The following is a 15,002-nucleotide window of genomic DNA, read 5'->3' on the forward strand; positions in this document are numbered from 1 at the left end:
AACTTATATGGATTTAAAGCTGCCATTCAGTAAAGACGAGTTGGATCATATCTCCTGTCTGGTTCTCAATCATTCCATCATTACTCCTATTGACTACATTTAATTTATTGCAAGTGAGCCAGGACCCAGGCGTCCAGCCGTACCAAGGTAGGAGACATCGTTGACACTATACCTACTGCTATACAGAGACATTATCCCCCTCTGACATTCCTCACCTGGTACGTGAGTTATTACATCTTAAAAGGGCCCTGCTACAGTCCCTGCGCAAGCTGCAATTGGTGTCACGAACTATTACACATATATACTGACCCACTGCATAGCTGACCCGTTGTACTAGTGTCCTTCTCCTTGCATATATGAAATATTGTACTGCCATACCTTTTTTTGGTTTGCTTCCTGCATGTTAGCGTTACCTTCTGAAATCGGGGCCCTAAGCAGCTGCTTCCCCTATAGCTATGCCCTTTGCAGCAAACCCATCTTACAGCAGTTGTTCTGCCAGCCTATCTTTTTTTTTTTTTAAGTGACCTTATAGATCACAAATATACATGATGAAGGGGCTATGCTCCTGTGAGCGCCACATCCCCTTCATGGTGTGCACAGGCATAGGAATACATTACATAGGAATATTAACTACATATGAATTATCCATTCGATTTTGGGGAGGGGTAGTTGAACGAAGGTTTTCTAACAACTCAAGTTGTCAAGTATATCTTACATCTGAATTGGGGTGACATATAGCACTTTTTACAACTAGAAAACAAGGCATCATGGGAATTATTTTTACAGAAATGTTCTAAAAATAAACTAAAGGTGATGACCATAAAAAAAATCATTACGTAGTCCAATATACTTAGGGCATAGCCCAACGGGGCGGCTGGACAGATTTGGCCAAGCCATGCTGCCATTGACTGCTGCAAGTGGGCATAACTTAGCTGCATGAGGCCAGCTGCACTGTTGGGCTGTACCTATAGACCAAAATTTTTCTAACCTGGATCTGAATACGGATATAACTGCATGTAATGAAAATTTAGTATAGCCAGAGTTATTCAATAAAATGTGTCTGCATAGCACCACCTGCTGTCTGTTCTTTTTCTTTTTCACTGTCCACCTTAATAACATCATTAAGGTGGACGCACATGCTCAGTTCCATCCTACAGTTGCCACCTTCTCTATCTAATGTTAGAAGCTGAAACAGTTACAGGGAGATAGCTACAACTGAAATGACACACCCTGAGCTGTAATAGGGAGATAGCTGCAGCAGAAAGGACATCCTCCCCTGAGAAAGGACATGTCCCCCTGAGCTGCCAGCTTGAAATAAATCTAGCAGAGCGATTGCAGCAATGAATGGGGAGATTTCTGGATTCATGACAAATGCAAGGCTGGTTCTAGCTTTGTTAGGCTCCATTCACACGTCTGTAACGTGTTTTGTGGATCCACTGATCCGCAAAACACAGACAGTGGCAATGTGCGTTCCGCATTTTGCGGCCCACTCTTTGCCGGCACTAATAGAATATGCCTATTCTTGTCCGCAATTGCGGACAAGAATAGGGCATGTTCTATTTTTTTCGGGAACGGAAATGTGGACCCGGAAGTGCGGGTCCGCATTTCCGGAGCCGGGCTGCACATCGTCCGCAAAATGCGGAACGAAATTGCGGACGTGTGAATGGACCCTTAGAAAGAGATTGTCATGTTCCTGATGTCAATTTACATTAATCAGTGGATAAACCCTTTAATAGGGCAATTAGGCGTCCTCCCGAGACATAAATCTTCATAAAACGCAATCATAATAAAATAGCTGATAAAACACTACCAATTTCAGACTGTTTGCCGTATTTTACTTGTCTTATATGCCAACTAATTGGTTTTATGCAGAAAATGGTGACATTGTAGTGGGAAAGAAGTAAAACAGTAATGGCATTTAAAAAAGTCTGAAAGTCAAAATTTAGATGAATATCTACATGCATTGCCTGTTAGGGCCAATTCTAGCAGCCTACAGATTGCGATGCTGCTTTCTGGAAAGTTGAAGTAAATTTGTATTGACAGAATATACAATTATAAGGTTTCTTACCTAAGGCTATCAGAGAAAGCCTCCACAGCATACTTAGACACGCAGTAACCGCCTCCATTTGCTGATAGTCTCCCCAGTACGCTGGCCATGTTAACAATCCGTCCTTGTGCCTGTTTTACTAGTGGCAGAAATCCTAGTGTCACTCCGATAGTGCCAAATGTATTGACTTCCATAACCTTCCTGTAGTCTCCGAGCGTCATCCACTCAGTTGGACCAATTGGGTTGGCCACACCAGCATTGTTAACTAGACCATGGAGACCTGTAGAAGGTGAAAAAAAGATGATGCCAAAGAAGCATCAGAACAATGTTGAACGTCTTAGGCTACTTTCACACTTGCGTTTACATTTTCCGGTACTGAAATCCGTCATAGGATCTCGATACCGGAGAGAAACTATTCCATTTTGTCCCCATTCATTGTCAATGGGGACAAAACATAACTGAACAGAACGGGGTGCTCCAAAATGCATTCTGTTCCGTTTGGTTGCGTTCCCATACTGGAGAGCAAGCTGCGTTTTTCTTTCAGTCATGGGATGCGGATGAGATACAGACACAATAGAAAACAGATCCGTCCCCCATTGACTTTCAATGAGGTTCATGACACATCCGTCTTGGCTATGTTAAAGATAATACAACAGGATCCGTTCATAACGGATGCAGATGGTTGTATTATCAGTAACGGAAGCGTTTTTGCTGATCCATGACGGATCCAGCAAAAATGCTAGTGTGAAAGTGGCCTTAAAGGGTTTCTACCACCACATTTTGACCTAATTAGCTGTCTGACACTAGCGATCTGCTAGGGTCTGCTGTACCTAACCATGCTATTGTAATCCCTTTCTCTGCAGCGGCTACCCTAAAAAACTAACTTTTATTGCTATGCAAATGAGCCTCTAGGTGCTATGGGGGGTCTTTTCAGCACCTAGAGGCTCCGTCTACTCACCATGTCTGCCGCCCAGCTCTTCCCTCCAGCCCGCCCATCTCCTCTAGATTGACAGCCTCCATTGCGGCCGAATTCTCGTGCCTGCGCCGTGTGCGTCTGTATTCGGCGCAGGCGCAGTGACTGTCGGACCGATCCCTGCGCCGGCATCTCCATTGTGCCTGCGCATCTCCACTGTGCTTGCGCATCTCCACTGCTTGAGGTTGGGCGTCGTCTGTTCCTGAGAGCACTCTAATGTCATCGGCGCAGGCGCAGTGGAGATGTCGGCGCAGGGAGCGTTCCGACAGTCACTGCGCCGAATACAGACGCACAGCGACGCAGGCACGAGAATTCGGCCGCAATGGAGGCTGTCAATCTAGAGGAGATGGGCGGGCTGGAGGGAAGAGCTGGGCGGCAGACATGGTGAGTAGACGGAGCCTCTAGGTGCTGAAAAGATGCCCCCCCATAGCACCTAGAGGCTCATTTGCATAGCAATAAAAGTTAGTTTTTTAGGGTAACCGCTGCAGAGAAAGGGATTACAATAGCATGGTTAGGTAGAGCAGACACTAGCAGATCGCTAGTGTCAGACAGCTAATTAGGTCAAAATGTGGTGGTAGAAACCCTTTAAAAGGTAAAGAAAGCAATATTGCCAATGCAGAAAGTCATTGACAGCCGGAGGGACCGTGACATCAGGAGACACAGAAGAGGATGTGAGGGGTGTGTTGCAGAAATGTGGTCTTGTAAATTGAAATTGTTTTAGTGTATGTCCACATGCTTCGGGTCTACCACCAAATCCACAGCCTAGTACAGTACAAGGAAAGTAGATGAGAAGAAATCTCATACACATGCAGTGTAAATGGTGCGGATTATAAATCTGCAGCATGCCAGTGGGCGCTCTGGATTTCCACCATGGATTTCACCCTTTGCAATGCTCAGCAAAATATGTACAAAACCCGCATTCAGGGCTCATGCAGATGACCATATGCCCTCCGAGACATACGGTCCGTGAGCGGGCCATATGTCCCAGAGCGGCATACATCGTGCACACAGCATCATAGGTTACTATGATGCTATGCGCATTGGGCCACCCACTGGACTATTGTCCCGCACTGGTATGATCTTATGAGTGCGGGCCAATAGCCCCACGGGAAGCCCGACGTGCACAGCATCATTGTAATCTATGATGCTGTGCGCTCCCGTGCGCACGATGTATGTCGCTTTGGTACATATGACCCGCTCACGGACCATATGTCTCGGAGGGCATACGGTCGTGTGCATGAGCCCTCAAGTTGTTTGTATTTTGCACGCAATATATTGGGGAACATTCACCAAGCATGTTGTGCCACAATTATAGCATAAAATGTGCCAACAAGAATGGCATTTTGATTTGCACCAAATATATCAACTGTTTTCTCCAGAATTTTCATCATAAAGAATGCATCACGCCAGAAATGAGTTATAAATGTCAAAGTGGGCGGGGCTATCAAATTGGCAGATATTACGCCTCATTTATCATCCTTTTATCGGGAGAAATGACTAAAATTGTTGCAGAAAATTAAGTGTTTATGCGTTTGTGTGTTGTGTAAAGTCGCAAATATATGTTTAAAAAATCTCAAATGTGGTCTGCTGGGTTTCGGTTTTAAAAAGTTGCATTTTAGTGCTATTGGTGTTAGGGTAGCGTTTTTCTTTTCCGGTATTGAGTTCCGTCCTAGGGGCTCAATACCAGAAAAAACAACTGGTCATTTTTATCCTAATGCATTCTGAATGGAGAGCAATCCGTTCAGGATGCATCAGTTCAGTCTCTCTTACGTTTTGTGGCCGGAGAAAATACCGCAGCATGCTGCATTTTTCTCTCCGGCCAAAAATCCTAAACACTTGCCGGAATGCCGGATCCGGCATTAATTTTCATTGAAATGTATTAGTGTCGGATCAGACATTAAAATTGGCGCATTGACGGATCCGTTCTTCCGTTCTTTTTGCGCAGACCTTTAAATCTGTGGGGAAAAAAAATACCGGATCCGTTTTTTCCGGATGACACCGGAGAGACGGATCCGGTATTTCAATGCATTTGTCAGATGGATCCGCATCCGTAGCTGTCTGACAAATACCATCAGTTTGCGTTCGGATTGCCGGATCCCGCAGGCAGTTCCGGCGACGGAACTGCCTGCCGGAATCCTCTGACACAAGTGTGAAAGTACCCTTAAAATGTCGCAAATCAAGAGAAATAGGCGAATAATCAAGTTTATATTTACAAAAAGTCACATTTTATAAATGGTGTGCGCCTTTTGATATATGAATTGAAACAAATCACCACTTTTGATTTGTAATGTTAGTATTTTTTTGGTGCAAATTACGCCATTTTTGATAAATGTCCCCATTATGTCTTGTGTGGACATACGCTTAAGATTTTTCTTTCACATATGGTAGTAGAAGATTGAAAAAAATTAAATAAAAAAAAAAAAAAAAAATGAACACAAAAGCAACACCCTATGCCTCAAATATGTGGATATTTACTCAATAGTTGTAATTTGGTAAAATAGCTGTAAGGCTGAAAACGCACATCTGTATTTTGCAGTGTTTTTCTGCACTTTTCAGGTATTATTACATTGATTTTATTTTTGTGCCTCTGTTTGTAGTATGATTTTTTGTGGTAAAAAGCCCAGCTCCAGATGCTGGTTTGTGGCGTTTTCTCAGTCTGGTGTTTTTTTTTATGCACCATGGTAAAGCTTTTGGTGTTTTTTAAGTATGTTTTCATCAGTTGCTCTATAGGGGAAAAAAAGAGACACCTGAATGAAAATAGGCATCCACATATTTGTTTTGCAAAAAACACCACTAAGAAACTGCCATAAAAACCACATGCCATATGGAAAAAAAACACAAGCAGGGTCTTTTTTTGTGGTAGAAAAATGCCAGAGCAAATTCATGTGTGTATAAGGCTTTTCCACAGGGGGAAAATGCCATTGTGTAATAAAAGACATCATTATTTGCCAGATAAATCCCTTGCCGTTTCAGCACCCGCCAGTCTTTGTTCACTGTGTTGCAGCGATGACGTGCCCAGCTCCCCATGTGACCTCTGCAGCCATGCACTGGTCTCAGCAGTGTACAGTTGAAGTTAGTGATTGGCTACTGTGGTCATGTGGGTAGTCAGGCGTGTCATTTCTGCAGCGCGGTAAACAAAAACATGCGGGAGTCCCAGAACGGGCGGGCAGGAATGGTGCGAAATTTAGCAGGTGAGTAATGGGTCTTTTATTAATTTATGGGATTTCACCATTGGTTAATTTTTTAACCCCTTAATTGTACAATTTTTTAATTTGCAGTTTTTGACAAAGTCAATAATCAAAAGAAATGTACAACTGTAAGTATCTTTCTTATGACTTTCTTACCTCTGCCCCCAACCTCTGCCTTCACCCATTCCACAGACTTCTTGATGCTGTCTGGGCTGGTGACATCCAGTAAAGTGGTTTTCAGTCCCGTAGGACATGCTTTTAGCAGATCATTTGCTCCTTTTTCTGTGAGACATCCCGCCAGGACTTGAAAACCTTTTCTGTTCAGTCTTTTGGCTAGTAAATTGCCAAAGCCGGTATCACATCCCGTGATAAAGACATGTTTGTCGGACAGTCGTGAGATAGTCTGTCTGTCTCTCAGAAACCATACAATGGCCCAAACAATGGCAAACAGGATCACGTAGCACCACATGGATCCCTTTTAGAGACAAACAGATATCGATTGTGTGCATTGCTACAATAATGAGCAAAACGTAATATAGGTAGCTTAAAACATCAAGTGTTTGGTGTTTGGCCAAGACACCCGCCTCATGACTCCAAACCAAAATGCATTTTCTAGACTGCTATTACTGGCCAGGTAAGTAGAAATAGAGGGCAGCTCATGAATAAGGCCTCATGTACACGGACGTAGCCATTTTTGTGGCAAATTGCGTCCATGAACGTCCTGGCCTCTATAGAACAGCCCTATCCTTGTCCGTAATGCGGACAAGGATAGGACATGTTCAATCTTTTTTGCAGGTGCAACAGAAAGGACATATGGATGCAGACATCACATAGTGTGCTGTCTGCATCTTTTGCGGCCCCATTGAAGTGAAGAGGTCCGCATCCAACCAGCACAAAATGCAGAAAAAAATGTTCTTGTACATGAGCCCTAAAAGTCATGCAACTAAAGCTACATTCACACAACAGTGAAAAATGGCCGTTACACGGCTATTATAAGAAAAATGGTAGTCTATGAAATTATTCCCATGGCATTTTTTTTTTTTTTACAGGCAGTGAATAATTTTTTTTTCTATTTTGTCTGTTTTTACTGACCGACAGCTCCCATACAATTGAATGGGACCATTTTTAACTACCATTTATCAGACGTAAAAAAAAAAAATGTCCTTTAAAAAAAAAAAAAAAAAAGACTGTTTTCCTGTTTTTAGCAGTTTTTTTCCAATGTCGTGTGAATGTAGCCTAAAGCTGGCCATATACATTAAAGGGGGTTCTGCAGTTTGTTTAAACTGATGATCTATCCTCTGGATAGATCATCAGCATCTGATCAGTGGGGGTCCGACACTCGGGACCCAGCCGATCAGCTGTTTGAAAAGGATGGAGCGTCGCATCCTTCTCAAACAGCTGATCGGCGGGGGTCCGGGGTGTCGGACCCCCACTGATCAGATGCTGATGATCTATCCAGAGGATAGATCATCAGTTTAAACAAACTGCAGAACCCCTTTAAATGTCGGTTGGATTTCAACTGCTCAATCTTTTTGTTCTTAGGGAAATAAGTGCTGGTAGAAGCTTTGTCCACTCTCCCGGGTATGACGATTGGCTAAATTCAGCCGATCATTTGCCATTGTGCTCAAGTGCCAGCGAGTCAGTTTAAAAAAAAAAAAAAAATCACAGTGAGAAATAAAAATTTACACAGCAGGTTTAATGAAAATATTGGAGTTTAAAGGGATTTTCAGAGAGTTTAATATTGGATAGGATAAGTTATCAATATCTGATCGGTGGGGGTCTGACTCCCGGAACCACCACCGATTAGCTGTTGGAAGGAGCCAGTGATGTCACGTTTATCAGTCACATGGCCTAGGCTTAGCTGAGTCCCACTCAGGTGAGTGGGTCTGGGTTGCAATACCAAGCACGGCCGCTATGTATATTAGGAAAATGTATCATAAAAAAACAGCACTTTAATAGGGTGAACCACAGCTACGTAACAATGTAAACAGTTGGATAGTGACTGGTGACTCCCACTAAAGTCAATTACCAAACAAGCAATATCTGAATATGAACAGAAAACACATTTGTGGAAAAGTGGTTAATTGTATAATAATTTTAACATTCTTTGTTCTTTTTTGGCTTTTTGACTTTTGTCGTCATTGTATACACCACAAACACTGAATGACCTGTCTCCCAGATTCCATAAAAAATATAATGTGAGTGTCTGCAATTTCATCACCAACTGCAGCAGTTACGTTACTATTTTTGTTCATATAGAAATGGAACAAAATCCAGCACTAATCTGCACTTCAATTCAATTCTCCGGACAAAAAAAGCATGTCCATCCTTACAGCCATTATTGATTGTGTATAGGAGGCTATCACTGAGATCTACCTACTGGCAAACACACGAGTAAAAATTTCAGCACCATGAGCAGTAGAAAAATAAATACACTAAGAGAAATGTGAAATGTATGCCATTTACCCAGTAAAAGAAACATGTCATATTGTAGATACCGTCCAATCTGCAGACAGCATGGTATAGAGCAGAGCAGATTGATATATAGTGTTATTGGAAAAGATTCAGCACAAGGGTCTTTCACATCAGTTTTCTTCATTCCTGTTGTTCTGCTCTGTTACAGGAACAGAACAAAGATAACGGAAGTGCCAGATCCAGCAAATGACTGGCAGGAAAGGACCCAAACAAATCCCATTGACTATAATCGGATTTGTTCAGTTTATATTTTTGGAGAATGCTTGCAGGACTTTTCTCTCCGCTATTTTTGATGAAATCTGTGATAGAGACATGCAGTTCCTATAATACAACTGGCCAGACTAAGAAGGGAGTAGTATTGTTCACATGATCTACACCTAAAAAAGGAGGTGTGGACATCCCAGCAACACATAGACAAAGTGAAACCAAAAGAAGCTGTCAGATCACTGATGTGCAGCCAGTCTTTCAGATCTTCTACCACTTGTCACGGGTGTGACAATACAGCTCAGATCTTTAACATCAGGTTCAAAATCCAGGCCATTATAGCGCTCCTCGAGAGGTGCCTGGAGTTTTACTGCACCCCCCACATGCCTCAATTTCATTCTTTGTCATATTCGTAGGGTCAGATAAAAATTGTGGCATGCTCCACTAGATGCTGTGTTGTGGTGGCCTATGCTGTCCCTATGGTAGTATAGCACTTCAATATGCACAAGGCCCAAATTTGATCTTCGATTACCAATATTTATCCCTGTATAGGCAGTCAGCCCTACAGATGCCATCTCCTGCTTGTATCTACCATCCCTGACAATGGCATCAGCATTTGACATTTTTATTTTGTGTAAATAAGGAAATTTGAGAACTCAAGCTGCTTTAGAGCCTTATTGACTTGAAACTACAGTACCTCCTTGATCTCGTCTAGAACCTTCTTCCTCAGTTTTTCTTATTATTCTACATAGCTTTCCACGTAAGATGACTTACCGTGTATATGAGATACAACACTGCTCCTGATCCGCACGTAAGAAACATAAAACGGGAGTAGAGCGTGAATATCATGAATAGAAATCAGAGGCGCTGCACAATCGGGGAATAAAACAAAATTTACATCTTATTAGGAAATCATTTTTTGTTGTTGTTATTAAACCATGTCACACTACAGATCTATGACAGGAGCAGCTGTCTTTTCCCTGACACGTAACATATATATGATAAAAGTAATGCAGCCTGCGGGGATGGGAGCAGAGAGCTGCAGTAACATATCATTTGAAGCATGAGCGTTGATGCTAAAATAGGAAAAATGACAGCATGTCGTAAAATACAGCACACTCCAGTTTATATATACCGGTACTTAAATTGACCACTAAATTACTGGCCTGTCTCTCTGTCCATATCACCTCCATACAAATACAATCATCGCATTGCTGCTTATTGGAGAAAACGTACCAGATACAATTACTGTTGCAAGCAACGGCTCCATACTACTCACTTACTACACACATTTATACATGTGACATACAGTACACCGTGATTTTTAGTAAATACTGAGCAACTACACATTATACTCCCACTTTAAATGGAGAATAAAAAAAAAAAAAAAGGGAGTCGGGGGCCTATGCTATAGTTTTCTTTACGTCTGTCATGTCATTGATAAGTAATATGAACGACTCAGAAAGGGCATTCATGGGGTAAACGAAGGCAAAGGATGTATGTTTGCTGTACCCCAGATGGGGTATCTGCAGTTGTTTGTTAACGTACTGTTAAGGTAATGTGCTGCATTTAATGTTGTTATTCACTTCTATGTAATAGGACACACTCATGTTTCAGCATGAGTCGGCCAAGGCCAGAGTTAAATGGGTTTTCCGAGACTTTAATACTGTATTACCTATTCTCAGGATAGGTTATCAGTATCTGATCGGTGGGGTCCGACACCCAGGACCCCTGCCAATCAGTTGTTTGAGAAGGCCGCAGCACTCGCACTGGGCACCGCAGCCTTCTGTCAACTTTTCCTAGATCAGTAATGACGCGTTCATTGGTCACATGGCTTAGGCGCAGCTCAAACACATAGAAGTTAATGGGACTGAGGGAAATACTAAGCACAGCCGCTATAAAATGTATGGCGCTGTGCTTGGTGAGCAGAGAGAAGGCCGCGGAGAAGGAGGACAGGTGCCTTCTGAAATAGCTAATCGGCAGGGATCCCAGGGGTCGGATCCCCACTGATCAGATACTGATGACCTATCCTGAGGATAGGTCATCAGTAGTGTCGATCGAGCATGCTCGGCTGAACACCAGTCGCTATGCTCGGCTGAACACCACGTGTGCTCGAGAGCAATGAGTGAATAAAGTCCTTGCCTCTAATGTACACTGGGGTGTCCCCAAGCACTGACTCTATATATGAAGCGCCTTCTTGCCAGTAAAGGAGACTGCTGTATTTACATGCAGCAATCTCCTCCACAGTATGGGGAGGAGTGATTGCTAATGCCATTGCTCATCCCCATACAGAATCACTGTTTGCTGGCAGCAGAGAGTGTTTAGACACCACACTCTGCTGCTGGCAAACAGCAATTTAGGTGCCTACACAAACGATCCAATTCCCCAATGAACAAGCTTTTCACTCGTTCATCAGGTAATCGGTGGTCCCTTTACACCGCCAGATAATCGCTACCAAGCGTTCCTATGAACGCTCATTAGCGATTATCTGGCAGATTCTCGGCCAGTGTCAGATGGCACTTAAATTTTTCACAACTGCAAACTTCCTGTTCATAGAGATGACTGTTCTATAGACTTTTATTGTTCCCTAGCCATACTATCCAGCCTACTTATGTCCTTAAATAGGAACAGGAATTAATACAGTACACACTTCCTCTCAATGATTGTTACTCAGCCATTAAAGTGGATAGAACTATTTCTAAAGCGGCATGACTGGGAATTGACACTCAAAATTATACTGAGATGGTATCTTACTCCTATGCACATTTCCAGATGTGACCCATCATACTCCATAGCTTGTTGGATTAGATGTGGAATCCCTTGGCACCTACTTTCACTCTTTGTGGGAATGAAAGCATGTTTTCATGTTCTGGAAGGCTACATTTTTATTGTTATCCAAAGTCCCTGCTCAGCATATTGTTATGTCTCCTGTATTAGTGCTGTGCTTTATCGGGTTAATGGACTTCCCTCACACAGTACGTACAGTTATCAGCCAAATACTATTAGCAGGACTTAATATGGGAAGAATGTTAGTGCTTTGTTCGGTTTAATGCCAGATGTCTCCCTTGGGTTACTTTTAATTCCAAGAGCCATAATGTGACCTAACCTACAACTAGCACCCATACCTTATAACGTATATGCTGACCATAGCAGCCCCCAACATGAGACTTTGTTCTACCTTCCTTTATATCAAGTTTTTTTGGTATTGTAGCCTATAGATGGGATCTTCAGATCTAGGGAGACTCCACTCTCCAACTGTATGGACCACCAATACAGGGAGCCTCTGCTCACACCAGCTCATGCTCAAGAGCTACTACAGTTTAATCAGTCTTTTTGCCCTGGCTCACACTGATTCAATGTGCCATTGGGGCAAGTTTAGCTCCTCCTGAGGAAATTTTTGGTAATGAGGGATCTTATCACCACACACAGGTGGCTGAACAGTGAACCCCTTGGTGAACCATCTGCTCCCTTTTAAATAAACATGCATTAACCCCACTTCATTGACTCAGCCTAAGCACCCCAACTTCACATCCATCAGCCCATTCCTATCCTACAACAACATGGCATCAGGAACACTTATCCTGTAGCTGGCCGCCTAAGACCTATCCTAGGTTGCTAATATAGCTTATATTTTTATACAGATAAACCTGCCAATAACCTTAATACAGTTCCTATGTTTGTGTGTTAAAGACAAAAGCAGATTTACAGTGACTTCATGTTTGGATGTCATATAACTGTTATATTTCATGTTCACAGAAGCAGAAAAGATAGTAGGCCTTTAATATTCATTATATAATATAAGGTAAGCTCTATGACACAGCAGAAACAACAAAAACCATAGAGTTAAACTGTTGTTGCTGGGCAGGAGTCTTGACCAATCACAGCCAGCTTCACACACAGCCTGTGTGGGAAATTCCCCTAGTAGGAGCTGCTGGAATCATTATTCACCAGAGGAGAGAAGCTTAACAGACATTCACTCCACTAAGAGCTGTGTTTTATGGAAGCAGATAGGCCAAAATAGGTTCCTACTGTTAGTATTGTGATTAGATTTGTATACTGAACCAGTTATATGTGTGTTTACTTACAGTTCCACCAATTGCAAACTACAAAGTACACATAGAGAAGTCAAATAAAGGACGGCTCTACCTCCTGGTTTGGGATGGCCAGGTGCACCTATCTGATGTCACACTCAAAGCACCAAAGTAATATAACAAAAGTAAAGATGGGCACTCTAAAATCCGGAACCACCAAACAGTATAATCATATGTTTATTCAGGATAAAATAAATGGCATAAATAACAATATCATAAAAAGAAATAAATCCAATGTCTAAAATAGGCCTAAATACATTATAAAATGTAATAAAACTAATATCTGATATAAATTGACTATAATAGCCGCTGAAAATAAACGTTAAATTGTTGCGAGGTAAATAGAGCTGGTATTGAACTGCCTGTTCAGGTCCAGCCTAACTGCACATATAAGCAAACTCCTGTTGCAATAGTTAAATAAGTCGGGCTGATGTTCAATAGGTACCTACAAATAATATATAATCCCCAAGTGGTGTGTTTCTCATACACTATACAAAAGAAAAACGTGAGATACAATGTAACAAAATGTTCCAAGTGAAATAACAATATAGCAAAATGTTCCAGGTGAAATATAATCCAAACAGGTCCAAGGGAAAAAAAGATAAGATAAAGATAAAAATAAATGAGAATATTTGTGATCACTTCTTAATCGTGCAAAGAGTCCAATTAAAGTATATGGTGTTACTGTGTTTAAGTAGGTAATAGTCAATCACTAGTTAAAGTGCATATGCTGCCCGTATTCAGGGGCTTTATAATGGCAATTCCGCAACTGTAGCTGGTACCTCCGGGTATAGATATTTACTCCGGTAATATGGTCTCAATTGTTTTTGTCAGTATTATACACTCTCCACAGTCGACCAGAGGACTGCGGTCGGCTCTGGATAACCGTGGATAACAGCGAAAGTGGACTATACAGTCCAGATACACCAGCAAGGTACCTCCTTATTCCACATACGAGGTAAGCCTTCTCTGCAGCCACGCTACAGACCGGATAACAGCACTAAGCGTGAGTACCACTACAAACAGCAGCGACCGTTAACTTCTTATATTTTTTCCTCTGGTCGACTGTGGAGAGTGTATAATACTGACTCAAACAATTGAGACACAGTAACACCATATACTTTAATTGGACTCTTTGCACGATTAAGAAGTGATCACAAATATTCTCGTTTATTTTTATCTTTATCTTATCTTTTTTTCCCTTGGACCTGTTTGGATTATATTTCACTTGGAACATTTTGTTACATTGTATCTCACGTTTTTCTTTTATATAGTGTATGAGAAACACACCACTTGGGGATTATATATTATTTGTAGGTACCTATTGAACATCAGCCTGACTTATTTTACTATTGCAACAGGAGTTTGCTTATATGTGCAGTTAGGCTGGACCTGAACAGGCAGTTCAATACCAGCTCTATTTACCTCGCAACAATTTAACGTTTATTTTCAGCGGCTATTATAGTCAATTTATATCAGATATTAGTTTTATTACATTTTATAATGTATTTAGGCCTATTTTAGACATTGGATTTATTTCTTTTTATGATATTGTTATTTATGCCATTTATTTTATCCTGAATAAACATATGATTATACTGTTTGGTGGTTCCGGATATTAGAGTGCCCATCTTTAATTTTGTTATACAAAGTACACATACAAACGAACTACTGAGCCATACAATCCAAACAAATTGCATACAAATGTGAACTGCTTGTACCAGATCATATGCAATTGTATAGAGCAAACTGCAAACCAAGTAGAGCAAGTGAACTATTAGTTAGACTTTAGATATACCTCTCAGAGAGATCATAAAGTGCTTAAATAACTTAAAGTGAGAGTCCAGATTCTCAAGAGAGAAATATATCCACAATTTTAAGTTAAATGACAAGATTGAACAGTTGAACCACAATCTTATGATTACCGCCATTTTGTGATACTTTATTCAACACGTATTTTGTACATTGACTATCTGCTGCGGAGGCGGCAGTGTTATATGAAGAAAAGTCGAAGTTAATAAAGA

At 41.5% G+C, this 15,002-nt stretch overlaps 1 protein-coding gene across 2 annotated transcripts in view; it reads right to left on the minus strand.

The window, feature by feature from the left end:
* The window catches only part of RDH5 (retinol dehydrogenase 5), a 47,704-nt gene that overhangs the window by 15,143 nt on the left and 17,559 nt on the right, over nucleotides 1–15,002 (minus strand). Inside the window, exons 2-4 of one of the 2 annotated variants that reach the window (XM_044284921.1) lie at nucleotides 9,662–9,754; nucleotides 6,365–6,683; nucleotides 2,069–2,327 (exon numbers count right to left, since the gene is read on the minus strand). In XM_044284921.1, the coding sequence (XP_044140856.1) occupies nucleotides 2,069–2,327; nucleotides 6,365–6,683; nucleotides 9,662–9,736 (653 nt within the window). In that variant the 5' untranslated portion in view covers nucleotides 9,737–9,754. The remainder of the gene's footprint in view (nucleotides 1–2,068; nucleotides 2,328–6,364; nucleotides 6,684–9,661; nucleotides 9,755–15,002) is intronic. The other variant, XM_044284922.1, reaches the window with a different exon arrangement.

Source organism: Bufo gargarizans, chromosome 3 (genome assembly GCF_014858855.1).
Source record: "Bufo gargarizans isolate SCDJY-AF-19 chromosome 3, ASM1485885v1, whole genome shotgun sequence".
NCBI classification, from domain to species: Eukaryota; Metazoa; Chordata; class Amphibia; order Anura; family Bufonidae; genus Bufo; species Bufo gargarizans.